Below are 25,829 nucleotides of genomic sequence, written 5' to 3'. Positions count from 1 at the left end.
AAAACTACTATAGTTCAAAGTAAAAAATACACTTTCCCAAAACAAAAGTACATATCAAAAACCTATGTACAAATAAGATGAAAAGCCCAACATAGTAAATGATATGAATTGAATGAATTATTGTCCATTCAAGTGAAAAATGTATATATATAACAAACCAATGTATTGATATCACAAACCAAAACAACCACTTTATCACCCATCTTGTCCCTTTTCCTATTTTCATTTCTTGATATGATAGTTATATCTATGATTATGAAACCTCCTTCCCAACAAAGAATCCCAACATATCTATATAATCAAGAGCTGTCACCTTCTGCTTTATAGGAGAAGTTTTTGGAAGGGGCTTAGAAGGATATTTGGTTGTGGCTCATCTGAAAATCACTCATACCTTCCAAAAATTCTGAGACCTTCATGTGTGGACATGCAACTAAATTTTATTTCAGTTCATTTTGGAAGACTGTTTGTCTGCTCCTCTAGGCCAAAAATTGAGATTGGATTGAGATTGAACTGACATTGTTTTGAGATTGTTTTGAGATTTTTTTGAGATTGTTTTGAGATATAGGGGATACAAAGTAGAAACTGGGAGTTTTTTCCCGTTTTTTCCCAGTTTCCCAGTTTTCGATTTTGGCTGTAATTGTGAAACTGGGAAACTGGGAGAACGTTCTCAGTTTTTCTCTACTTTGAATCCCCGATTACCCAATTCTTCACCTCACCCTACCTCACCTCAACTTCGATTTCATTTTCTTTTGGTCCCGACCGGTCCTCTCACCGCACAAGCTCATCTACCCAACTCATCTCCTAATTCACATCCAGTTCCAGTACTTCACTCCCTAGTTCACATCACCTCCACCTATGCCTCGCTTTGCTCGTAAACAACTACTCAGACGATACATCCAAGCGGAACGACATGCACGAAAAACTCTAGCTCAAAACCGACGTGGAATCCTGGCTTCACTAGATTTCGATCTCGGTGCGGTACAGTTTCTCCTCCGTATGCTTCAAACGCTTAACATCTTTCGACTAGCGATATCAAACGAGGATCGACAAAAGGCTGCATGGCTCTTTCTAGTCGGATTCACAGAGTTCATCACGGTATTTACAAAAACGCATCATGTGATACTCATTGGCGCTCGAAATCAAGCAAAAGCTATTGCCGATATCGAATTGCTTGACGAAGCTTTGAACATCATCAACCAACATCGATATGTAGTTAATCGGAACTCACGTGGTCGAATGGAACTTCGAAACGCTTGGTTTCACCAGATGGTCTTGGAGGGTGGTGATGGCTTTATAAAGCTGGTAAGCCGCACTGCCAGGTCTCTGATTCACCGTTACAAAGCTGTAGCTGAGTATTTGTTTCAGGCGCGAATGTCCAAAGCCTCTTTTGACAAGCTGGTCGAGTCGATTGAAGATAACCCGGTGTTTCATAACAACTCAAACATCAACCAAGTTCCAGTTTGGTGGCAGGCACTTGTGGGACTTGCAAACTTAGGGACTTCGGGCAACGGTGGAGACCACTTTCATTTGGCTAGATTGTTTAATTGTTCAGGTAAGTAAGGTGATTTATCTTTATCCAGGATTGTTAATTATAAACTGATGATGTATGTATGTCTATTCTATCACAGAGGGTAGCATTTACAACTGGACCAGACGTTTTGTCCTGGCTGTACTGGATCTCGAAAGAACTTATGTTCGGTGGCCGTCACGAGCAGCTCGTTCAAAGCTCAAGCAAGAAGCTGCATCCCGGTGTTTTTTCAAAGACTGCGTCGGTTTTATCGATGGAACTCTGATCCCGTTATCAAACGCACCCCGGGCTAACCCGGAAGATTATTGGACTCGCAAGTGTTTTTACGCCTACAACGCCATGTTGGTGTGTGACGTAAATCGTAGAATTACCTACTACGAATTAGGCTGGTGTGGAAGTGTCCACGACCAGCGGGTTTTTCGCTCTTCACAAGTTTGTTTTTCTTTTATACTTCAATTTCCTTATTCAAGTAAATAAACTAACAGCTTTCCATCTGCACATCGTAGCTATTTAAAGATCCGGGGAAATTCTTTTCCCCTGGCGAATATCTATTAGCTGACTCGGGGTACACTGTCTCTGATATCATCGTACCATGTATCAAGCGCGTCAGGGGTCATAATTTAGGAGCTTTGGAAGACGCCTTTAACAGAGCAATCAGCAACATTCGAGTCATCATTGAACACTGCAATGGCATGTTGAAAGGGCGATTCCAATCTTTGAAAGAACTTCGCCTGGTCGTGAAAGACGCAGCTTCGGCTCTGCGAGCGAATCAGTGGATTCAGGCGTGTATAATTTTACACAACTTTCTTATTGACAACTTCGAACCATGGTCAGGGGTTTTGGGATCGATTGATGATGCACATGTTGTTCAACCAAGAGTCCGCCAGGGACCGGCAAATCCTCCTCATTTTGAAGATGAAAGTTATGTATTATCCGCTGACCGTAACGAAGAAAGACGAAAACAGCTGTTTGCAGATTTCGTTTCTAACCATCAAAACCAATAAATGTTTTCCAAAATTTATATGTTTCCAAAATTTATATGTTCTTGTGTGTTGAAAATTTTTTCCAAAATAAATATGTTCTTGTGTGTTGATGAGATCGTTCCATGGTTTGAACAAACTTTGGAGTGATCTTTCTTTCCCAGTTTTGGATTGTGTATATATATATAAATGGGCAATTAAAATAACGACTTTAGTAGAAATTGACCGAATGGGCACTTTTTAATAGTTTGAGAGAAACCAGACTATCACATTGCAATTTGAAAGCCTTTTACAAAAGATCATTTCGCAAACAGCTTTTTGAAAGCATTTCCTTTCACTGAACAATTCAAGAACAAGAACACAACTTTTAAGGTGAGGAGACTTTTTAAGTAATTAGAACAAGAACACAACTTTTAAGGTGAGGAGACTTTTTAAGTAATTTGATCTAGGCCATTTGAACATTTCTTCTTCTAGCACATTTTTTTTTCGATTAATATCAAAATACAAACATTTCTCTTTTTTTAATGATTATCAACTTAAGAAAATCCCTATCATATTTTAATTTATATTCATTTAGATCGGATTGGGCCAATTCAAATTGGCTACAAAGAGATTTATTAGCCTATGACTTCATCATTGCGATACATTAAAGAAAAAACTCACTATGTAAACATTCATCTACATTTTCTCTTGATGAACAATCCCTGCTGCGCTATGAGCAGCACTAACCGCCTCATGAAGTGTTAAATTGTTTTCTTTCATTAACATGCTGATTAATTGAGCGTGTCGAGCAGTCTTTTGATGTTCTAATTCGGCCCGTTTTGCTTCCATGTCAAGCTCGTGATGATCACGCTTGACATTCAGATCAAAGTCATATAAATCGAGTTTCTTCTTTTCTCCCTTCAGCATCACCTCAGCTGTTTCGAGTTCAATTTTCGCTTTTTGCTTCTCTTGATTTTCGTCTAAGACAGGTTTCGGTGCTTGGGGGAACATGTTGGCTAGGTTATCAGCCATGTTGCATATTCGATCGATCTTCACTTCATGTCTTGAAATTATATCTTCCTCCTTGATGTGATTGTTAGGGTCGACTGAGACTGACCTCCGCCCACCACGACTAAGCTTTTGAGATACGACTAGATCCTGAATCTTCGAAGCAGAACCCTTCTTGTAACGCTTTGGATAACTTGAATCGACCGTGGATTGTAAAGAATTTTTGGAGGCAGTTCTTTTGAGTGGTGTCGAGCTGGTAGTGGCGCCTCGAAATTGTGTTTGCGTCAAAGCAACCGAAGGGCTGCGAGATGTTTGATGTTTGTCAACATCAAACATTTCACCAAGTTTGTCCATCAAATCATCTGATTCAATGTGAACATCTTCATCATGAGCCGTGTTCGAGTTGAGCGAGTGTTCTAAAGGGTTGCGCTGTGAATCATCTTCAACATCTTGATATGCTAAATTCGAGTTCGGTGAATGTTCTAACGGATTACGTGAATCATCTTCATCTTCAGTCTCGGGAGCTATGTTGTGTGCAACGGCAAGTCGAGTGTTGGCGTGTCGTGACGCGAATATTGGCTCGAGCTCGAAGTAGTACTTGCATTCTTTCAAGATAGGCCCTACGATGTTGAGTAATAATGAGGACATTAAATCGATTTGTGTATCAAAACAAAAGAGAAACATAATGAGCGTAGGAAAGCAAAGTAAGATGAGTGAGAAGACATTTACCAAAAGCCACCAATTTTTCACGGACCCACTCAGGGCTATCATCATTCCATTCATGTTTCCTTTTTAGTTCCAAAGCAGCGTCACAGACTCCACCACCGGTACCAGTACGAACTTCATTAGCTTTTCGCCATTGGCCTTCCAGTACTTCGACCTGAAGCCAGCCAAAAACAACGCATATTCTTAGTTCAACATCAAATAAATAAGACATCAACCTATGTAACCAACGCATCGACCTACCTTTGATTGAATAGCATGTGCATTCCTCCAGGAGATGCCATTATCGATGAAGTACTGTTCGATTTCTTCAGCCACGGTTCTCTTATACGATCCTTTGTCTTTGAATCTTAGAAAGTTGTCGTCATCGGAGAGCCAGTTAAGCAGTAGATACATGGAACTTTTTCCATCACCGTTATCATCACGAGCCCACTGGATGGTGGTCTTTCTCTTGCCCTTGACTTTCGGCTCTTCTTCATCATCATCATCTTTTTTTTCGATTGTTTTGATAGTTTTTTTTTTGTTTGAATTCGATTTGGCTTTCTTTTTGGGCGGTGAATTTTGGGGCGAAGTTTGCTTTTGTTTGGTTTTTTTGGATTGGCGAGGCTTGGTTGCTTTGGTTGGGTTTCGAGGCATGTTCTTGGTTGGTTTTGATGGCTTAGGGAGGGAAGGCGAAACTCCAGTTTGAGCAAGATGAATGGCACCGGCAAGTACCTGACCGAGGGTTGAAGGGTCGATTTGAAGTTGACCCGGAGTGAGTTGAGTCTGAGTCGAAGGAAAATCAAGATCAACCTCGGAGGAGGAATTGATCGTATGTATGGATTCAGATGGGAGTTCAGTCTCGGAATGCATACTGATATGCTTGAAAGCGGAGATTGAGGGGTGGGTATTTGGGGATGTGGGGAAGGGGAAAGGTATATGGTGAGGATGAGAGTGGATACAGAGCGTGGTGGGGCTGTTACAGAAAACTGGGTTTTTTTTTTGTGGTTGGTTTTTTTCCCAGTTTCCCAGTTTCCCAACTCGAGTTGGGAAACTGGGAAACTGGGAAAAAACTCCCAGTTTCTACTTTGTATCCCCTAATAGTTTTTCTGTTGTTTCAAAACTCTACACAACCAGGCAAAAGTATATTTTGTTGAGATGTGAAGTTTACCATTTTGCTGACCCTGCTAGCCACACAGCGTCCCCACAGGCAAAGTATGCAACAGGTCCTCAAAGCTAGATACTTTTTGAACTAAACATACTTTTTTTTCCCGCCAAAAAAAACAAGCAAAAAAGTATATAAGGAAATTGTATGAATGTACATATGTAGCTTTGAAAAGCATACATGAAGAATACATGTAAAGCTGATGTACTCACAATGTGGACAGAAAATATGTCATGAAGAATACATGTAAAGCTGATGTACTCACAATGTGAACAGAAAATATGCCATGAAGAATACATGTAAAGCTGATGTACTCACAATGTGAACAGAAAATATGTACTCTAGTCTTATTGGAGTCTGATATATCCTTTGAACATAAATGTGCCCATCTATATATCCAAGACATACCTTGTATATAGCCTTTGTTTTCATAAAGAGGACCTTAGTTTAGGTGCAAAGCCCCATACAAGGTAGGCTTTGGTTGGTGCATAATCAAGCCCTGAGATGTCACTTCAGTTGAAACTTGAAAGCACCAAATTCTTGAAAACCTCTGCGCAAACCAAATGTCCTACTTCTCACTTGACTCTCTTGTTTCCTTGTTTGTCAATCAACAACCTCCTCATTTGCCTTTCTTTTGTATATGAGGTGTTTATTCTTTGAATGGCTTGTTTTATCAATTCCATATTGCCTCTGTCAATAAGGACGCTTATTGAGTAAGGAAACCAGCATGTAACACGTGATATATGACCGCTACAGGCTGATTACATATGGTTTACATATGTAATATGGTGTCTGACAATAGTAATGAAGTGTAAAAATAGCAGAATGAAACAGGAATCTGTGTCTACTGATTGTAAAAGGGCTTAAAGAGGAATTGTAAAGAAATTTGGTGACTGTATAATGGACAGATTGGTTGTTTGTTGAAGCTTTGTAAATTTGGTTATAATTGTAAAGGATGAAGAACAAAAACAAGACAAAGATCAAGGGTTTATAAACCCGTCAGAACAACTATTCAGAAAGTGGACAGCCAGTGTTAAATCAAGAGATAAAAGAGGCTACTGTAGTCAGCTCCTGTGAAATATCCTGTGATACGTAGACAAACACATGTGATCATTGTAATGAGATGTGCATGTGTAATCAACTAATTTAGCATGTATAGCCTTTGGTGCCTTATATATAACCCTGAGTCACCTTTGTGATTCATTCAATTACAACCTCTCTTTTCAGCACATGAACCCTAGAATTCCTTCCTTGGAAGTCATCACTTGCCAAGGAGACCGGCTTTAGACAATCAGCTACTAGTACTGAGTTGAGTTCCCAATCCATCTTGGTAGCTTGAACTAGGATTGCATGTGAATATTAGCAATATCATCATTCAACACATCACACAGGATCATCTTCCAATGATCTATGTGTAGTTTGTTTTATTGAACAATCTATATCTGTTGAATGTCACATAGTAAAAAAAGAAATTGGATAAGCAGAAAAAGAGTAATTGAATATAAGTAAAAAGAGCAATAACTGGTGTGTGCACCAAGCATGTACATATAATTAGCTATTACATCATACATGTATTCAGTTGTATGTAACTATGTCTTACATGCTGATTTATTATCAATGACTATAGTACATGTAATTGGTTAGTTACATGCAATTTATTCATATCTAATGACACCGCGGGAATTAACTCGTTTGAAACCTGATTGAGCAAAATTTCGGTGTCCGGGTTTGCAATTTCCTTGAATCATGAAACTTGTTCACAACTCATTAGCATTATGTTCGCCAATTTCCCTTGAGTACACTACAATACATACACATACACCACACTCTCAAAAGCTTTAATTCCAACCGTTCAACGATCTCACTCCTTATCTTGTCCCCACTGAACTCCTTTCTTGTATTTGGTTGATCAAGTCTTGACAAAGGAAGGTGAAGGTGAGTACAATGGTGAAAGGGGTTGTTGTTTTATCATGTGACTGCACATACACGGGGCCAGCAGAGTACAGAGTATAGCCCGAGGGAAATTGGCAAACCTAATGCTAACGAGTTGTGAACAAGTCTCTTGATTTGAGGAAATTTTGAACCCAGACACCAAAATTTCACTCAATGGGGTTTCAAACGAGTTAATTCCCGCGGTGTGAGGTTTTTGTAAGAGGGTAGATATGCAACTGAGTCAGCTTATGCTGTTTCTGACAGCCTCAGTCAAATGGTTGCTTCTCAACAGTTTTTGGAAATTGGATTGATTTTCCCTTTCTTCTCAATCCCAAGCATCCATCAATTCATGCTTTGCAAACTTTTGTAGGTATGTAATCTCTTCCTGAAGTCTTGATGAATCCATGAAACATGAAGGACACTGCCAGAGCAACTTTTGACATGTCTGCCTTACCCAAGTCTTTTGTTGTTATATTTCCTTGGTTTGGATTGGATTGGATCAATCAAAATCTTACCTCAAAATGTGAGGGTAGGTTACTCTTTTGAGTACTCTAGGCTCACTAATTGGGCAAGGTGGGTCTTATAATTCAGGTAATTATAATTATATTTCAAATATAAATGTAGTTACAAAGAATTATAAACAAGGAAAGGGATGAGAGATGGAAGATACTGGAATGTGTATAAAGGGTGAAGGGTGGATCCTAGCCCTTCCTTTAATCTTCAAGTGACAGATTAAAGAGTGGGTTGAAGTTCACTAGACTAGTGGTTCTATGGTCACTAACCCTGGGTTGTTCTTATGGTCACCAACCTTGGGTTATTCTATGGTCACCAACCTGGGTTGTTCTATGGTCACCAACCTTGGGCTGTTATATGGTCACCAACCTAGTAGAGTTCTACTTGGGGATAGTAGAGGATCCAGGGAAGAGTGAAGAGTATTACTTACTTTTAATCAAGGAACTGATTAAAGTAATGAAGATATCACTAGTCTTATATTTATAAGACTCTTGATGTTACTTCAGTAGAACTTTAAGTGTTCTTAAAAGTAGTGTGTAATAAAGCTTGGGGGGAAATCTTTCAAGGCTGAGAGAGGAGGGGTTTATATACTCTCCTCTCCAAACCTAACTGTGGTGAGATTTGTTTACATCCCTACTTTGGTTTAGGGTTTGATTATTATTATTATTTGGGATTATTTCTAATAGTACTTAATTACATATACGTGTTTATATGTAATATGTAATATAAGTTTCTTTAACTCTTGACACTGAGTTATGAGGTGTAATTGATATCTAATTACATATTACATATCATTTTGAATGTGTATGTATATGTAATTAATAAGTGTATATGATTTATTACAAGTTACATATGTTTTGTAAGCTTTATGTACATGTAATTAGTTGTCTGAAAGTGGTTATATATGTTACAAGTTAGTCTTTAGGTACATACATATGTACCTAGGGCTGACACAAAATCTTACCCTCAATGTATTTGCATCAAACTAAACTTTTGTATTGCTTTCACATTGGCCATTTATCTACATCCCCATATCCCTTTTTGATGTCCCTTTAGATTGTTTCCTAATTTCACTTGCATATGATTGTGCAGTTTACATTTCAATCTCGTCTCCAAAAAATATCTCCATCACTCTAGATATATCTGTTTGGGATAATTTTTTGTTCTCTCAACAGAAACAAAAGTTGGAAAGTATTATTGTATTTGTTTCAACTTCCTTGCCAAGTTCTTGATCCCTGAAATTTGGATACAAGGAGGTCCCAACATGAGGCATGGTGTAAGGACTAGAGACAGATTGAGAGATGCAAGGGTGAATAGCGTAAAAGTCCTCTAGCTGAGGTAATGAATTGCTACGTGAGGATTACAGGATTCTAATCCTCCAGGCTACCAACTAGAGACCAACACAGTACAAGCATGTATAAGTATAAGCATATGACAAAGCACTCATAACAACACTCCCCCTTTAATGTCTCAACCTCCTCTTGCAGGTTAGTATCTTTCCCTGGGTGGCATGAAAAACCCAGTGGGAAAAAAGCCATAACCTCTTACTTTCTCCGTACCCTTTTGTATCTACCTTCTGCCTCAGGATAGTTATTGTTGAATTCCGTTACTGCTTCTTTTGCGTTGTTGAGTGAACTTTCCGGCTCCCACGTGTCATAACTTGAATCATACCCTTTCCAACTAATAAGATACTCCACCTTACTTCCCTTCTTCCTCTTGCCAAGTACTTCATTAACCTCATACTCCAGATCTTCATTTATCATCATTGGTGGTGGTGGTGGTGGTTCTTGGCCTTTGACACTGCTTGGACAGAATTCTTGTAGTAGGTTGCCGTGAAATACGGGGTGTACTCTCAACATAGACCTAGGTAATACCAGCTTGTAAGCATCCTGAGATATTTGGTGAGAAATAACAAAGGGTCCCATCCATCAATGGGAGAACTTAGCCGTAGGTCTAGTGGTAGACAGGTTTTTATTACTTAACCATACTTTTGTGCCTTTTTTCCATACAGGTGATGTGTTAACTTTCTTGTCGTGTTGAATTTTCATTTCATCTTGCGCTAACTTCATCAAATCCTTCAATTCATTTTGCACATCCTTTATTTGCTTCATCCGGTCTTCAACTATTGGTAAACATTGATCACTCAATGGTATATCTGTAGAACTTTTAACCCAACAAGGGTTATACAGAGCTGGAAGAGGATAATCTACTAATAAATTGACTAGTAGAAGTTGTCTAAGGACTTCTCTTCTAAAACAACACAATCAGGAAAAGGCGCTGTTGTATTGAGTACTGATAAGGCACCAGAGAAATATATCTTTCACACAAATTTTAACTCAAAAGCACAATTTTATTACTATCAACAGTGCTATAGTGTTATTCCCAGATGGTAACTAAAGAAAATAAGCAATATTTTTATGATATTATTCCCAATAAGTCTTTGTGACTGCAACACTAAAGTAAATTTCTCTTTATAGCTATAATAAAGGGTGTATTTAAGTGACCAGGTACTATTAAAATAAGTTTATGATGATAAACAAAATAATAACTGCATAAATGATAAAGAAAAAAGGGGAACAACAGTCCCAAAATCATCTCAAAGTATATATAAAAATGTACTCCAACTTTTACAATGGTCAACAGCCTCAAAACCAATCAAATCCACCCAAAAATCCCTAAAAACCCTATAATGACGTAATGTAATGAACTTGTTACTAATAAATGATGTAATTTTCACAGCTAAAAGTGATCAATGACACAATAATATGATGTACAGCACTTCTCATGATTAATACAGGTGATTTTTCCCTTGTAAACTAGCTGAAAACCAAATTTTGAGATTACGATTTTTTTCAGATGAGGTCCAATTTTGGATTACTAAAGTGCATCTTGTATCAAGATAATTAACTCTTCCACCTTTTCATTATTTGTTTTGCCATAGTTAATATCTTTATGATGTCAACTGCATTTCTATGTTTCATTATCTGACATCATTATTTAGTCATCCTTCTCAATCTACTTATATGTACCTTGGTTCTACAAGCTCACTTCTATATAAGAATCAATGTGTCTCTTACTTTATGTTGTCTTTCCTCATCCATTCTTATCAGTGTTTCTCGTACCTCTAGGTACTTTGCTTTTTCCACAACACTCGTGTTCTCCTAGCTTTCACTGAGAACTCTTGTGTTCTTCCAAAGCTTGTACTCTTGAAGGTTATGAGCCCAGAGCTACTGTGAAATATGAATCCGGATTTTTCTTCAATCTTTACCTTTCATATGAGTAACAATAACTCCAAAGATCTTCCAAGTACTCCTGCTTCACTTCTCAACTTCGAGATTCAACTAGAATCCGAATTCAACAATCCAGAATCACTACATTCTGCAAGATCCTCTACTCCTACTGGTCTCAATTCCAATTCTACATTCAATCCAAGCACACTTATTCCATCTAACAATCCAGTAACACATATTACTGATAACACCATGTCCAACTTGTTCAATGATAACTCTAATTCTAACTCAGAATCTATCTCGAGTGTTCCAATCTTAATCGAAGACTTTCATTATAATGAAAAATCTTGATGGTATCATCGATGGTAGAGAAGCTGTTCCCTCTGATGCTGCTCTTAGAGCTACTTACGATCTTTGATGCAAGTATTTAGTGGGATTTCTTTGTTTAAAACTTAGTGATAGAATCCCCGAATCATTGATCAATGATTACAACCCTAAAAACTCATGGAATTTCATCCTAAAATCAATCAAACATGAACCAAGTTTAACACTAAGAAATGCATGGAAAGTTGGTTTGGTATTTCAGCTGTTCTCCTGATTATTCTGGGAAGTCACCTCATGAGTGATAAATTTTTTCCACACCTCAAATATCCTTAGCATTGTGAAGTTATACCAAATAAAAACATAGAAAAGGGGGGTTTTGTGTTTGTATTTTGATCCAGGACATGTGAAAATCAAAACTCTAATCAAAATATGATATTGAGAATGTGAGTGGGACTCTTACATATAGTTATAAAGGCTGTTTTTTTTGTGTTCATGAGGTGTTTTGAAAACAACATGCGCCCTTATTCACATGTTTGGATAACATTCTAAAATAAAAGGAAAGGAAAGGAAAGGAAAGGAAAGGAAAGGAAAATAAAAACAGGAACCAGAACAATTCCAAATATAGAAAATGAAGATATCAATCATGATTTGAAAGCTTATTTTCTTCAACTATCTCATTCAAATCAGTATGATTTTTCAGTTTTGGTCAAGGTTTGAGTAACTCATGTTGCTTTAGCATTACTGAGATACACATTTTGAAGTTGTGAATAGATCTCCTGGAGCTTTATTTGAAAGATTTTACCCTCAGCATTGATGGTATCTGAATCAAAAACATCATTAGCAGGTGCATTTTTGAGGTAGTAAAGCCGGTGGATATTCTTCAAAGGGACAAGATTTGGGTTCCCTATTGAAAGAATTCCTTTAAATTGATTATAGCTTTCTTTAATCTTATGGTCTTCTGGAATAGGATGTGCAAGTGGGAAGCCAAACACACTTCCAATATCAATCTTTCTCCAATGACCTAGATGATACTTCATGAATTCCCACCCATCTGAAACAGTTGTATCTCTTTCTTGGATTCCCATCATAGGATTTGAATCTTCCATCAATTTTAATATACCCAAAAATATTGGAATCACTCTGTAGTACATTGTCTTGACATAATTAGAGATGGTTTGCACAGCATGTCTCTTTTTGTCATCTTGTACATGAATCTCAGATACCATATACTTCAACAGACTTTCAAGCCATTCTGTAACTGGCTCATGATGTTCCAAGAGATCCAGCTCAAATCTACCAATATGCTGAGCCAGGATGACCAAATCTCTCCCAAATGGAGATGGTTTTGTAAGCTTATGAAATTGTAAAATGTGTTCCTGCAGCACATTTTGATGATAATCTTTGTTATCTATTGTCTGACCTCTTTGTATGAGTCCTTTCCCTTGCTTTGATATACCATTGTGACCATTGTGCAAGTTTAACTGTTGTATTTTCATAATAAAGTGCTCTTCAGTTGCAAGGAATATTTTCTCAGAGTATTTTGAATCCCTGTACCATCTCTTCCATAAGCTCCATAAAAACTTTGGGGATATCTTGTGTTGACGTATATTTTTCAGATAATTGAAAAGAACCTCAGGCTGAAGTTCATCAATATGATCATAGCGATGGAGTTGCTCACACCTTTGCAAGTCAGTGCTCATGCTCATCCATTGATTGAAAAGCTGTTGTATGAAAGTCCAACCATCAACTAATATTCCATGCTCCCAACTTGGCATAACAGAATGTTCATCTCTATGAAGGAGCTTCATGCAATTCAGAAAGAGAGTGGTGATCACATGTCCCTCGGAGGTTGCTCTTGTGACAAAGACATAGTTTTTACCACCTTTCATGTATCCAGAATTTTCTCTGGCACCCTTTTCACAAATCCTGTCCCTTAGTCTGGAAAACCAAGTCTTGGTGTCTTTGTATAATATTTTGAGGATCACATTCTTAGATTGTGCAATGGACTTGATTGCATGTGCCAAGTCAAATTCCGAGTCAATCGATCCCAACTTTGCTGGTCTTCCAGAATTCTTCTGTTGTAAAGATGATTTTGTTTTGTTTAGAGATTGAGAGTTTCGAAGGCTGTTACCAACTGCTACCTCTGCATGTGGTACCTTTTCCAAGACTAGACCTTTATGCTTCTTGTTGGGACCACCGGCTCCTGAATTGTTTAAATCATCCTGGGAACTGTCAGCTGGATCTTGAAATGTTGTGTGAGGCCCTTTTTGATCTTTGGTGGCATTTGTTTGGTAAAGATTGATTTGATGGTGATGGTGTGGATCAGAGCTATCTGTATTGGATGAGCTGCTAGAAATTCTTGATTGAAGTCCCATGCCGTCTTCATTATGTGGTGACAATCTCAAGCTGGATATCTTTGTGAAGGAGCTTTCTATATCAGATTGCTTGAATGAAGCAGACACAATACTGGTACCAGGATCAACTTGCTCGATCTTTCTACCTGTTGAAAAGTGAAGTAATCAGTATTCAAAAGGCTAGAACAACCCTGTGATTTTTCCCACACAAGGAACATACCTTCACATCCTGCTTGGACATTGTGTTGATGTCCAAGTGTTAGCCAGGGTTCTCTTGAAGTACATTGGTGGTTTGAACCCACAGAGTCCACATGTGGACACATCTTTTTCAGGTTGTTTCTTGTCAAATTTTCAGGACCATTTTCAGGTTGGCCAAGATTGAGCCACGATTTTCCTGATCCCGCTTCATTTGATCTGGCTGCAGGGTTCTTGAGGATGTTTCTTGAGGATTTCTCTGTGGGGTGAAAGGGATCATTCATATCTTCTGTCTTGACCCATATACCCTTGAACTTCTCTAAGCTTGAGCTCTTCCCCTGTAGAGAGTTGAGTGATAAATCTAAGCTGGGGTTTCCAGCTTGATACACTTCACAGTTCGCACACTTAGGTCCAAGGGATACTTTTCCAGTGTCAAGATCACCGTCAAGATTATAAATCCTGGACTGCCTGTTTTGTGGTTCAATCTTCTGTCTTTTACATCTGGCTGCTTTCAAAAGATGTATATCCCCAAAGCTATCAGACTTAGTTATTGGACTTGAAGACAAGTCATCAAAATCAAATGTGTGGTCCATTTGTATTGAAAGCGATGAAAGGAGAAGCACTTGTAAAGCTCCGAGCCATCTCGAGATCCAAGGCATTTTACACCTAGTTTGAGAGAATTATGATATCGGGAGTGAGTGCTAGTCTTTCACTTCTTTTTGTAATTGAATCTATAATCTTATTTCAAACCAGGCCTACTTTTTCAGACGTCTCCTCATCTTTTCCAACTGGATATGCACCTCAGTGAAACAGTATTTGATTGATCGGCCGAGCTGCGGATAATAATACATACCTCTAACATACCTGGGCTTGATAAGGTCGAAATCTAAAAAGCCACACGATACACCATATTCTATCTTGATAGACTACACTTTGCATAGATATCTTAGAACAGACAGAGTCATTGCAAGCAGGCTCGTGCTTGTAATCTTTTACCAAGAGAATACGCCTTTGATTTGAGTTACGGTGAAGAGTACGTTGAAAAGAAACACAGACTATGTTTGGGAATCTCAGGATTCCAGACGGAAAAAGGTAGTTAAAAAGGAATTTCACAAAGCTCCACAGTAACTGTGAACCTGTTCATTGAACAGGCAAGATGATTAGGAGTACTGTTGATATGTAAGGGAATATAAAATTTTCAAATAGAACAAGCGAATACATGTGCGTAGGATGACAGAGGGTTAATTCCGAAAGAAAGCTGAACGATTTGGATTTGTGAATTGAAGAAAATCGAATCTATGGCCAATTCAGAGGAGACAATGTACGAGGCTGTGCGGTTTGGTTTGCTGAATCTCGATAGGTGAGTGAACAACGGGCAGACATCCAAGAACATGTTTAAGCAAAGGAATTCGGGTCTCACTCCATTTCACGTGAGACCTTGCCTTATTACCTGCAAAGGCGTCACCCATCAGAATCAAAAGATCAGGCGTGATGCAGTCGAATAATCGTCCATATGATCTCTGCCAGCACTGCTCGACCTTGAGCAATGTCTTCTTCCTCAAGTCCGGCCGGGACGTGAAGGAAAAGTACTCGCCGATGGGCATTGAAATGAGCAAGTGAGCTGTAGAAGATATATTCGCAGAGGTATCGACCTGCGTCATTCGAAGTATCCACATTGACAGCCGGATGAGCAAGCTGATTCCCCCAAAAACAATCAGAATCGTCAATAAAGCATCAAGTTCTCTGTCAGTTTTGTATATCAAGGTGATAAGTACTTTAACTTTCTTAGTCACTTCTCTTGCCAGCTCTTCTACATCGATCGATGTCGCTATATGCGTCTGCTGCTCTTTCCAGTCTTCCCATCCTTCCTCAACACTCTTCTCTAAGTCACAACCACGTATCCCATCCACATCGACCTTCTCATAACCGTCTCGATGTGCGCCTTGTTCCAGTTTGAAAAATCCGGTTGACAGCTTCGCAACACCCAGGTGGATCACGTAATCGAAATTTGGGTGGCTTGCAAAGATCCGAGGAAGGAGGCTCCTGACAGTCCGGTAAGCCACCCGGACCGGCTCTGGATAGACGAAGATCTCGGCCTGGCCAATGAATGGAGACAAGTCAAGCCCAGAGACTATCTCGAAAGAAGGATTGACAGTGTGGGTCTGGAAGGGCTGAGAGAGGAATAGAATCAGCTTAGGTTGAAACGATCAAATTATGATAATTGCAGGGAAACGTACGCCATAGCCGGTCAAGAGAATCCGTATGGGATCTTGAGGCTTCGTACCAGGAGGCGAGGTCGGTACTACAGAAGGCCGTACCTGTACTTCACTTTCGGAAGAACTATGGAGTTGGACAAGAGGAACTGTAGGAGGAGCCATTCGTCCGGTGCATTCGTCTAGTGACAACAGTCAGGATAAGTGGTGGTTCGTTGAGACAGGTTGAGAGTGTAGGTTGTGCGGGACTTGAAGACCTTTCACAACCCTCGGTTCTCTGTCCTACTTTCCCATCCTCGAAGTTAACAAACAAAGACTCAAACTAGATGACTTCAATAACAACTCGTTGGGTATTCTCCATGCCCGACGAACTCTGTCGTCTATCGAAAAGCGCTCATCCATCTTGACTTTTTATCAAAGTTACGATGAGTCATGAGGGGCAATATTCACCTGAAGTTCTTGATGTCCTTGGGCTTCCGGATCAATCATGTAAGTCCCATAAACTCTCATTCAGGGCATTCCTCATGTACACATGTCATTCTTCACGTGGAATACTTGGAGTTCCAATGATTGGTATAACGTAGAAACTTGTTCGCGATGAATTCATGAAGTCATAGGTTTTTCATGACTTGAAGGTTAAATGGTCATAGCATAGAGATATCATTCACAGAAGCAGCTTTTGATATTAACCTGAAAGCATAAGGTAAACTGAAAACATGAAAATGTGGGAGTCAGAGAAATGATAATCTTTGATGTTGCTAGAAACCAGCTAAGAAGAATGAAGTGTCAACAAAAATCTGACCCAAAAATATTGGAATGGCCTGCCACCTTGTAGTACATTGTTTTGACATACTTGGCAATGATTTTTGTGGTATTTATGTTTTCAACAATTATTGAAACTCTCAAAGCTTTCACATTCCGGTCAACCCTGTTATGCTTCTGAGTCTGTGATCTGATGTCTCTTGCCTTCCTTGGATAAACCTGCGAGTATTTTTCTGTACTCATGGGTGTTGGAGGAAGATACAGATTTGCATTCTTTGTAGTTGGAATTTTGGACAAGTCAAGCTGGTCAGAGTTATACCAATCTAAGTTTTGTATGTTAGATGAGCTGCTCAATTTTTTGCTTCAAGGTCCATGCTTTTTTGAAGCTGAGGAAGACGTGATGTGGATCTCCCGGTTGGGGGACTCTCTAGACTGCTTTATTTAGTTTCAACAAAGCCAATCATGGCATCAAAATCACCTTGCTCAGTCCTTATACCTGTTGGATTGTGAACTCATTCCGTCTGCAAAAACCTCAACCAAGTGTTTCAGTTTGATACATTTAAAGGAAGAAACATAACTCCAAGTTCTGCTAAAAACATCTTGGTGTCCAAGGGTAATGCATGGCCTTCTTGGCATTTTCTGGCTTGGCCCAACAGAATCCATAGATGGATATACCATTTTCATTTTCCCCCTCATATCATCCTTGGAAGGTTTTTCAGGCTGTCCCAGAGTGAGCCATGGTTTTCTGTAGCCTGATGTGCTTGATCTAGGTACAGGACTCTTGAAATGAAATGTCTTTTGAGGCATTCTTTTTGAGGTCAAGAGGATCATGCAGATTGTCTGTATTGATACATTGTAATCCATACACCCTTAAACTTCTCTAATCTTAGCTCTTTACTTCCAGAAGAGAGTTGAGTGATAAGTTCAAGGTTAGTGTTCCAGATTCCCCTAATCAATGGTAGGCATCCCTAGCACCAAGTGATATTTTTCATTGTTGAAATTGGGGATTTTTGACTGCCTGTTGTGGTTTTTGATTTGTTTGTTTATTCTACCTTTCCACTTTTAGTATGTCTTCTCTTTTGTACTCATCAACCTCAGGTATTGGAATTGATGGCAAATCTCCCAAATACAGTGTGTTCCATTTGTATGGAAAGCAATGAGAGGACAAGCACATGTAAGGCTCCAAGCCGTCTAAACGTCAAAGGCATTTTCAGCCAAATCTTCAACTTGTGAAATTTGTGAGGAATGTATGTAGGTTTTGATCCTGCTCTTCCTTTTGGGATGCAATTTCTAGGTGAAATATTTAACACAGAATATATGCTGTTTCCTTCAGATGTAAACCAAACCTTTTGAAATTGCATGCCTTGATGCACCACTTGGGAAAAACTATATTGCAGTGATGCAGTACACCTCTATAACATACCGGGTCTGGATACATTCAGATGTTTCACATTTCAAAAGCTACAGCTTATCCAGAGAGACTACCAAGTTGGAATTCTGGAAGGGGATGTGTAACAGACATGGTTACAATTTACAGAGGGAACTTTGCTTTTGGCGCCATTCACCTGATATTGAGAATTGCTACAAGGAGAACATATGATTGGACAATTCTGTACATGGAGACTGATAGATGAATCCTGCAACTTTTTTGATAGAAAAAAAGTCATATGACATTCCATCTTGTTGAGATGTACCAAGGGATAATATTAATTCCAAGCATGGCCTTCTAGTTGATATAAGTTGATCCCTTGGAAGAGTTGACTCTTTAGCTTTGAATGTTATTCCTCCAATCAGTTTGATGGCTGAACCATGTTTTCCCAAATTCAGGTGTTGTTCCATCTGCAATGAAAAGGGTGCAAGGAGAACCAATTGAAGAATAATTCCAAACCTTTTGGCTATCTGTAGCATCTTAGGTGAACAAGTGAATTCTCCAAATCAAAAATTCAAGAGTCTGTTGTGTAATTCCAACCGGGGAGATATTTTTCTTTCTTGGTCTACTTGTATCTTTGGCACTAGAAGTGAGTGTACCCACCCCTGTTCTTCAATCACCTTGCAAGTAGCATTATGCTCAAAGTCAGTCATTGTACACATCTTCAGACACATCTTGTGGTCACAATACACAGTCATCTACATCATTACTATGTAATCAGCAAAGTGACACATGACCATTACCCTGAAAGTTGCTGCGTACTAATCAGTGCTCACAGGTTACATGTCTTACACACGGTGGGGCAAACGGGGCCCAAGTATTCAATATGACGTCATATATCGATTCTCCAAATCCTCTTGACCATTTCCTCATCCCATTGCCTCATTGACCATCATGTACATCCACATTCCCTGGTATTTTTCGCAGATATTTCATCTACAAGTCTCAAACTAGATGGAGTTTTTGAGGACCAACTCAGGATTTGGGCGTCTTTACTCCCGCAGAAGAATTGAGCAGCTCTCTGGTCAATCCTGATATGGGTAAGAAAGATCTTTCAATACATCAAAAATAACAAACTTTACGGATGATTTAAATGAGCAGGAGATTTAAAGTCAATTTCCATGAGAAGAAATGGTGTCTCTAATAAACTGAAAAATTTCAAGCCGGTAGCGTGGTTTCGTATACGCATCATCATGTAAAGCTCTAGGAATGGAACGATATCGCTGGATAACATTCTTACCAATCAGATGATCATTCTTCAGTCCCATCGGTTTTCCAATAGCAGCTTCATATACTCTCCTAGTCAAACTAGGTGGTACAAGTTCGTCTCTTTCACTCTGAAGTACCAAGAGAGGTATTGTTGAAAATATTGAATTTTTCGAATGATGTGAAGATTCAAAAGCTTTGATGGTATCCCATTTATCTCGTACGAATGGTCCTAGATAGTGATATGGAACATATGGGGATGGGTAAAGTACTTTGACCATTTTTCGGATGGATGGAAGTGGATTCTCGAGTATCATCCCCCTAATCCTCTTGTATCTTACGTCTCCCTTTGGATCAGTTAGTGAAACCCGATGAAGGAGTTGAACAGCAGCAGCAGCCCCGAGAGAATGCCCCAGGAGCCAAATTGGAGCATCCGTTGTTTCAAGCAAATGATTCAATCCTCGTTGATAGTCAATCACAACCCCCGCCTCAGTAAGCCGATGAGAAGGTCTACTGAAGCACGTGAATGGGAATGGAAATGGTCCAGAAGAATTCCAATAGCCTCGAGGGGCAAGAGCGAATATACCGAGATTCATGGGTTTAGTAGAAGACGACGGAGGTAGGAGAAGATGGCGGAAGAGATCGAGCCGACCGATTGGGTTTCCAGCATTACCTATTCTTCAGGATGGAGAGGAAGGGATCCGAAAATGGCAATGAGCATACAGACATTGGATGTCCAAACCCGGTGATCATAAATATATCTTGGGGTAGCTTTCGGAGAAGATAGGAACGAAAAAAGATGGGGAAGACCTTGAAGATAATAGATTATTCCATCCAGGTCAGTAGCTGGAGAACAGCTGGACGGTTGAAGGTATAAGGCCGACAGTCGAGGCGAAAGAGGGGTTGGAGGCAAGTAGACGAGGTCATGTTTCAGAGAGTTGAGCAAATGTGTTGGAGTCAATGGTTGATGGCGAGAATTAGGTGGAAGATACGGTAAATAAATGATTCGACGTTGAAAGATTATGAGTGCCAATGACTATGACGATATTCATTCAAGTTATCAGTGTTTGGATAATTTGAGCGAGTCAAATGAGTCAGATTCGTATATCGAGATAAGTTCATTGGGTTGATACTGAACTTTGGCCGAATACAAAGTGAAAGGTAAACCGATTATCAGGCTCAGGACTAGAGAAATCGATGGCGATTTGGAGGTGAGGCTGGTCTCACTGTCAGGACTTATGGACGGCTCCATCATTGACGTTCATGTTCTTCGCATTCTTTTTCTCAGCATGAAGATGTGGCCAAATGCATGTACTCGACCGGGCGGACCGTGCACAAGCCCCGGTCATGCAACCGTTTGCATCACAAGAGCTCACAATTCGCAAAGTGAATGAAATCCTCCAATTCTATCGAAAGATATCCAGGTTAGTTCTCTGCTCATACGTGTTATCCTATATGAAAGGTGGCAAACTTTAAAGTCTTGGTATTCCATCAACTTGACATGCTTATCTACAAATGCTATATCCAGCTTGCGCTGTCACGCCTGATAAACAAATGAGCGTCCACGACTGCAGTCGATTGAGAAAGCTCGACTGAGGTTTGCTCGCAAAATTCAGAGGTGCACAAATTCTTGTCAAGCTTGGTGGACTGTGCATTGGTGAAAAAGGAGATCTTCTGAGAAGAAGTAATATTGACCAAACTCGTCTTCTTTGACTTGAGTTGTAGATGGCGTTCCTGGTCGATGCTTGTGTCAGAAGTGATTGGTCGGGGCTCAAGAAACTCACTCTTGAGAGTATGAAGTAAGATAAATGCCATTCGTATCACAGAATGTCAATGGATTTTTCAAACACGAGCATTCAGACGCGTATACGATTACGAACAGAGTCTTCAACTTTAACGAATGTTGATTTTTTGGCGCACTGTAGCGCGTCTTCTCTTTCAGGGTCTCAATCAAATTTATTAAGGATTGAGGAAATCCCCCAGCCCAAGGCCCAGTTCTCCTCAGACCATCATGTGTCGATAACCACTCTAAATCAAGTTGACAAAGTACTTACAGACTTTTGCTGTCGAGAGCTGTCGAGGTGGATCTACATAGCCGTGGGAGAAAGTCCAAAGACGATTTGGGTGTCTTCCGTCAAAATCCGCACTAGCTCAAGAACTATTTAAAACTACCTTGTAGTCGGTTGGAATGCCTTACTCCTCCAGCTATTTTTTTCTCGTCGTTTGGTCGCGTTCAAAAATCAGTTTACAGTCGATTCCTCAAACCCTTCGCGTCGTCGAGCAACATGACTGATCGAATGTTTTTTCTCTTGGGTATCTTACTCATTGGCATACTTCACAACGAAGGAGCAAAAGCATTTAACACAACTCCTCTTAAACTGGCTGCTCAACCAACTTGCGGAGCTCTCGACTCGTCTCAATTCAACAATTTTAACTCAGGTATTGACCTGACAACAATCAAAGTGCTTGTACTCATAATGTAAACACCAATCTAACCTCCAAGACTGACAGTAAACTTGTACAAACCAATTTTCAGACAATATACGGGTTTGGCGATAGCTGGATGAGCAATGGACAAAAGACCGGAAGTACTCCATTACCAGCTGTGCCAAACTCTGAAGACCCAAAATACGGGTAAGTGATTGACCTCCTGTGAAATGAAAGGGATTGAACCCAAGCTCGGTTGATTTGCACTAGTGGCCGTGCTTCCAATGGGCTTATATGGATCGAGCAACTGGGTGATGAACTCGGCGCTCTCGTTAGGGATTATGCTAGAGGGGGCGCGATAGTCTCAAGCAAACTCACGCCGCCTGCAGTGAGCTATCCATCCTATTCACTAGATTTCTCCTGTTCCACAAACGCGTTCGTTTTCTCAGTAGTTTCAACCTTTTCTTCGTGTTGTAGAAAGAACAATCAGACATGATTGAACACGTCCAGGTATTCTTAGACCAGAAAAATCAGATCGATGCAGCTTCGTGAGTCGTGGAATTGGATCATTTGTAGAATGCAGCCTTTGCACTGATGATTTCTTATTGGAAATAGGTCGATTGCAATGATTTGCTACGGGATCAATGATGGGGTCTCGGCCTCTCGTCGTGGCGCTACATCCCTATCAAGCTCAGCCCAAGAGCTCATTAGCCAAACCGAACTTCTCATACAGGCTGGGATCCAAAATGTGGTTGTTCTTTGTCAGGCCTTTCTCTGATCTTCACTTTGCGCTGTATGTCTCTTTTTTGAGGCTGATGAACCTTGTCTTGAAACGGCCTACAGCACCTCCAAAGGCTTCTGGTCTATTCCCAGAGTTCAACAATATCATCTGGAATGGTTTGAAGAGTTTAAAGGCCCAAACTCCATCCATACAATTTGCTTATGTCGATTTCTCCGCGCTCTACTCTGCTATAAATGCAGATCCCCAGTCTTTTGGGTAAGTCTATTTGGCATAGTAGTCCTTTGCGTGCCCTCAATTCTGATCAGGCAAGACTTTTTGTATGCCAGGTACGAATCCGCTGAGTCGTGTCTTAAGAGTGCCACTAGTCTAGATGGGGCGTGTCAAAACCCAGACGTTTACCTCGTAAGTATTTTATCTCTGGAATCATCCATGTACAACCATTTTAATGACTACTCTGTGATCCCTCCTAGTATTATATCCCCAATCACCCACAGAAACTCACTCATGGACTCATGGCCCAATGGGCTGACGTTGTTTTATCAAACTGTACATGATCAAAAAGTGAATGTCGAGTTACGCTTTCTTCCGACATCTTCTATGACACAGATTTTGGCCTACCTTGGCTCTCCGTACTCAGTCTTACGTGTATCTTTATGTTACTCAAAACTCATTACCTCAAGTACTCACTTTTGAGGGAACAGAAGGGTGATCTTGACCTTGGTCAGCTTGAGTCCAATTATGACCATGACTCAGAGAAAGTTTGTGAGTCTTGGTATGCCTACGGGTTCTCTGATGGAATGCAGTCTATTGCACATGTATCCTGATATATTCTCATGTATTCATGTTGAGATAGGCCATTTATGATTAAAGCATGCAAAAGAGGTGATGTTTCACCATACAGAGAATTCCAAAAATATTCACGCTTCATGAATCAGACAACACACTCAGGGAAAGAACTTACACTCAGCTCTAAGTAATCAATGCTGAACTCAAACTTTCCCTATAGCACATTTTCTGTAAAGGAAGACAAATTTTGAGAAAACCGGGTACTCTCTCTCAACCAAACTGGCCTTCTTTGAATTGAGAGTCACATTTTAGCTTCCATAATTTAGTGACCATCACTGTTTTGGCAGGTAGAGATGAACAAAATAACTTTACTCAGCCTTGATGAGAATCAATTCAACATATGCTAAGTCTTCATGAGAATCGATTTGACATATGATTGTTGTATCCAATCTAGGGGAAGAAGAATAGAATTGGAGTTTTGGTGATACAGATGATGTAATAAGCTCTTGGATCCTCATGAGTTCAACTCAAATTGCAAAGAACTATTTGAGGCTTAAGTAGCTGTCTTTTCTGTTGACAACAGACTCTGTGCCTCGTGTCCAAACTGTTCTTCAGGTTCAAAACTCTTTTCTTAAGCTCCTTCTGTAAACTTGATGCTTGCTTTCTAGTATCCCTGGGACTCAATTGAAGCAAAGGAGATGTGGTATGAAGATAGTAGAGCTTCCAAACATCTTCAAATGGAACATGCCATGCTTTTCTCTTCAGAAACTTCAAAAATAATGCATAGCTTTCTCCGGAGTGACAATCTCCCAAATCGAACCGTGCAGTTGGATTGCGTAGACCCTTCCCAAGATCTATATGTCTCCAATGATCTAGATAGGTTTTCATGAACTCCCATCCCCTCAACACAGTTGGATCTACTTCCTTTGCTAGTAAATGAGGTTTTGGATCCTCCATAATCTTAAGCAGACCAAAAAATTTTGGGAGCAACCTGGTCAATATGCTTTTGACACAATTGGAAATTACCCGCACTGGACTTCTATGATGAATCCCAGGTATTAGAAGTTGGGCTCTGAGATCTTCTGCCAGTTTTTCAAACCATTCTACAACTGGTTCATGATGTTCCAAGAGTTCTATCTCAAGTTCACCTAGATGTTGAATTAGGTAAACAAAATCCCTCCTCTGTGGTGGGAAGGCAGGATCCATACTCAAAAACCTAGGAAACTTAAGGAAATGGCTATCAAAAAGATCTTGATGATATTCATGGCCATCTATTGGTTGTAAGAGTTCAATTCTTGACTTTTCTGTTCTGGGTGACTTGTATACATCATCATTGCAAATTGACACTTCAATCTGTTGCTCAAAATTATTCCTAGTTGCGATAAACCTTTTATAAGGTACTTTTGATTCTCTGTACCATTTCTTCCACATATCCCAGGAAATGTTCATTGTGATATCATCTAGATCTTTATATAGCATACAGCCATACAGAGAAGAAGGTTCAAGATGATTAAGATGATCAGTGGGTCTTGAAATCACATGTCCACAGATCTGTTCAGGGTCTAGCATCATCCACTGGATGAAGATGTTTTTGACAAAAGTCCATCCATCCTCTAAGATTATGTAGTCCCAATGTTCAAAGTTCTGAGCATGTTTTTTGTGAAGAAGCTTCAGACTGGTGAGGAAGAAAGTTGTCAATTCAATCCCCATCTTCAAGATACCTTTTGATAGTGCTCCACTGATCCTATCAATCACCAATGAATCAAACCCTCCCAATCTAAGTCTTTGAAAGAGATCATGTTGTAGTTGATCAAACCACATCTTGATTTCATTTTGCATGCTCTCAGGAATGAAATTCTTATTCTTCCCAAAAACATTGACGGTCTTGTGCAAATCTCTCTCTGAATTGAATTTGAATGAGTCAGATGGTCTTTCTTCAAGTTCAGCATGTCCTGTGAATTCTCTAGGGACATAAATCTGAGATTGTCCACCTATTTCTCTATCATCAGTTGTTTCTTTTGCTATTTGTTTGGAATCTGGCTGCACACTTTTGTGTCTTTTGGGCATTGTGTGTTCATGTATAAAGGATTTCTCAGACAGCCTGGCTTTAGATTTGACGCTTGGATGTGTTTGCTCTTGATATGGTGAGTCTGAATTCTTGAAAAGCTCTTTCCTTCCAAGATTTTCCTCATTGGGGTAGACCATATCAAGGTGCTCTGTATTTAATGAGGTTCTCCAAACATCTTTTTCATTCTCCATATGATTTTGTGGATGTTGAGAGTTCAGGATGCTTGGGATGTTTTCTCTTGAGCTTTCAAAGCCGCTTGGGCAAGCCAAATAGCCTCCATTGT

The 25,829-nt window shown here is 39.7% G+C and overlaps 6 protein-coding genes across 6 annotated transcripts in view; 1 reads left to right on the top strand and 5 right to left on the bottom strand.

Moving 5' to 3' along the window:
* Positions 1-3,186: 3,186 nt before the first annotated feature.
* Positions 3,187-4,505, bottom strand: MELLADRAFT_90162 (uncharacterized protein; the record flags this gene model as incomplete). Its single annotated transcript, XM_007413165.1, has 3 exons — positions 3,187-4,118; positions 4,228-4,406; positions 4,465-4,505. 3 exons carry the CDS (start codon positions 4,503-4,505, stop codon positions 3,187-3,189), a joined length of 1,152 nt encoding a protein of 383 aa, XP_007413227.1.
* A 7,581-nt stretch (positions 4,506-12,086) lies between these two features.
* MELLADRAFT_65564 (uncharacterized protein) lies at positions 12,087-14,572 on the bottom strand (the record flags this gene model as incomplete). Its single annotated transcript, XM_007413164.1, has 2 exons — positions 12,087-13,864; positions 13,939-14,572. The coding sequence occupies 2 exons, from the start codon at positions 14,570-14,572 to the stop codon at positions 12,087-12,089; spliced, it is 2,412 nt and encodes an 803-aa protein (XP_007413226.1).
* Positions 14,573-15,395: 823 nt separating this feature from the next.
* On the bottom strand, positions 15,396-16,291 carry MELLADRAFT_37974 (Hypothetical protein; the record flags this gene model as incomplete). The annotated part of the gene is given in 3 exon segments (XM_007413163.1): positions 15,396-15,608; positions 15,626-16,084; positions 16,151-16,291. 3 exon segments carry the CDS (start codon positions 16,289-16,291, stop codon positions 15,396-15,398), a joined length of 813 nt encoding a protein of 270 aa, XP_007413225.1.
* Positions 16,292-19,429: 3,138 nt separating this feature from the next.
* MELLADRAFT_90159 (uncharacterized protein) lies at positions 19,430-20,119 on the bottom strand (the record flags this gene model as incomplete). The annotated part of the gene is made up of 1 exon (XM_007413162.1): positions 19,430-20,119. One exon carries the CDS (start codon positions 20,117-20,119, stop codon positions 19,430-19,432), a length of 690 nt encoding a protein of 229 aa, XP_007413224.1.
* A 1,967-nt stretch (positions 20,120-22,086) lies between these two features.
* MELLADRAFT_90158 (uncharacterized protein) lies at positions 22,087-23,246 on the top strand (the record flags this gene model as incomplete). The annotated part of the gene is made up of 7 exons (XM_007413242.1): positions 22,087-22,157; positions 22,221-22,338; positions 22,428-22,498; positions 22,566-22,711; positions 22,794-22,947; positions 22,998-23,094; positions 23,163-23,246. The coding sequence occupies 7 exons, from the start codon at positions 22,087-22,089 to the stop codon at positions 23,244-23,246; spliced, it is 741 nt and encodes a 246-aa protein (XP_007413304.1).
* A 754-nt stretch (positions 23,247-24,000) lies between these two features.
* The window catches only part of MELLADRAFT_65561 (uncharacterized protein), a gene marked incomplete at both ends in the record, with an annotated part of 2,755 nt that continues 926 nt past the window's right edge, over positions 24,001-25,829 (bottom strand). Inside the window, one exon of the mRNA XM_007413161.1 lies at positions 24,001-25,694. Coding sequence (XP_007413223.1) covers positions 24,001-25,694 — 1,694 coding nt within the window. The remainder of the gene's footprint in view (positions 25,695-25,829) is intronic.

The sequence above is a fragment of the Melampsora larici-populina genome (assembly GCF_000204055.1).
Source record: "Melampsora larici-populina 98AG31 unplaced genomic scaffold MELLAscaffold_35, whole genome shotgun sequence".
Taxonomy (NCBI): Eukaryota; Fungi; Basidiomycota; class Pucciniomycetes; order Pucciniales; family Melampsoraceae; genus Melampsora; species Melampsora laricis-populina.
This window is presented reverse-complemented; position numbering and strand designations above follow the sequence as displayed.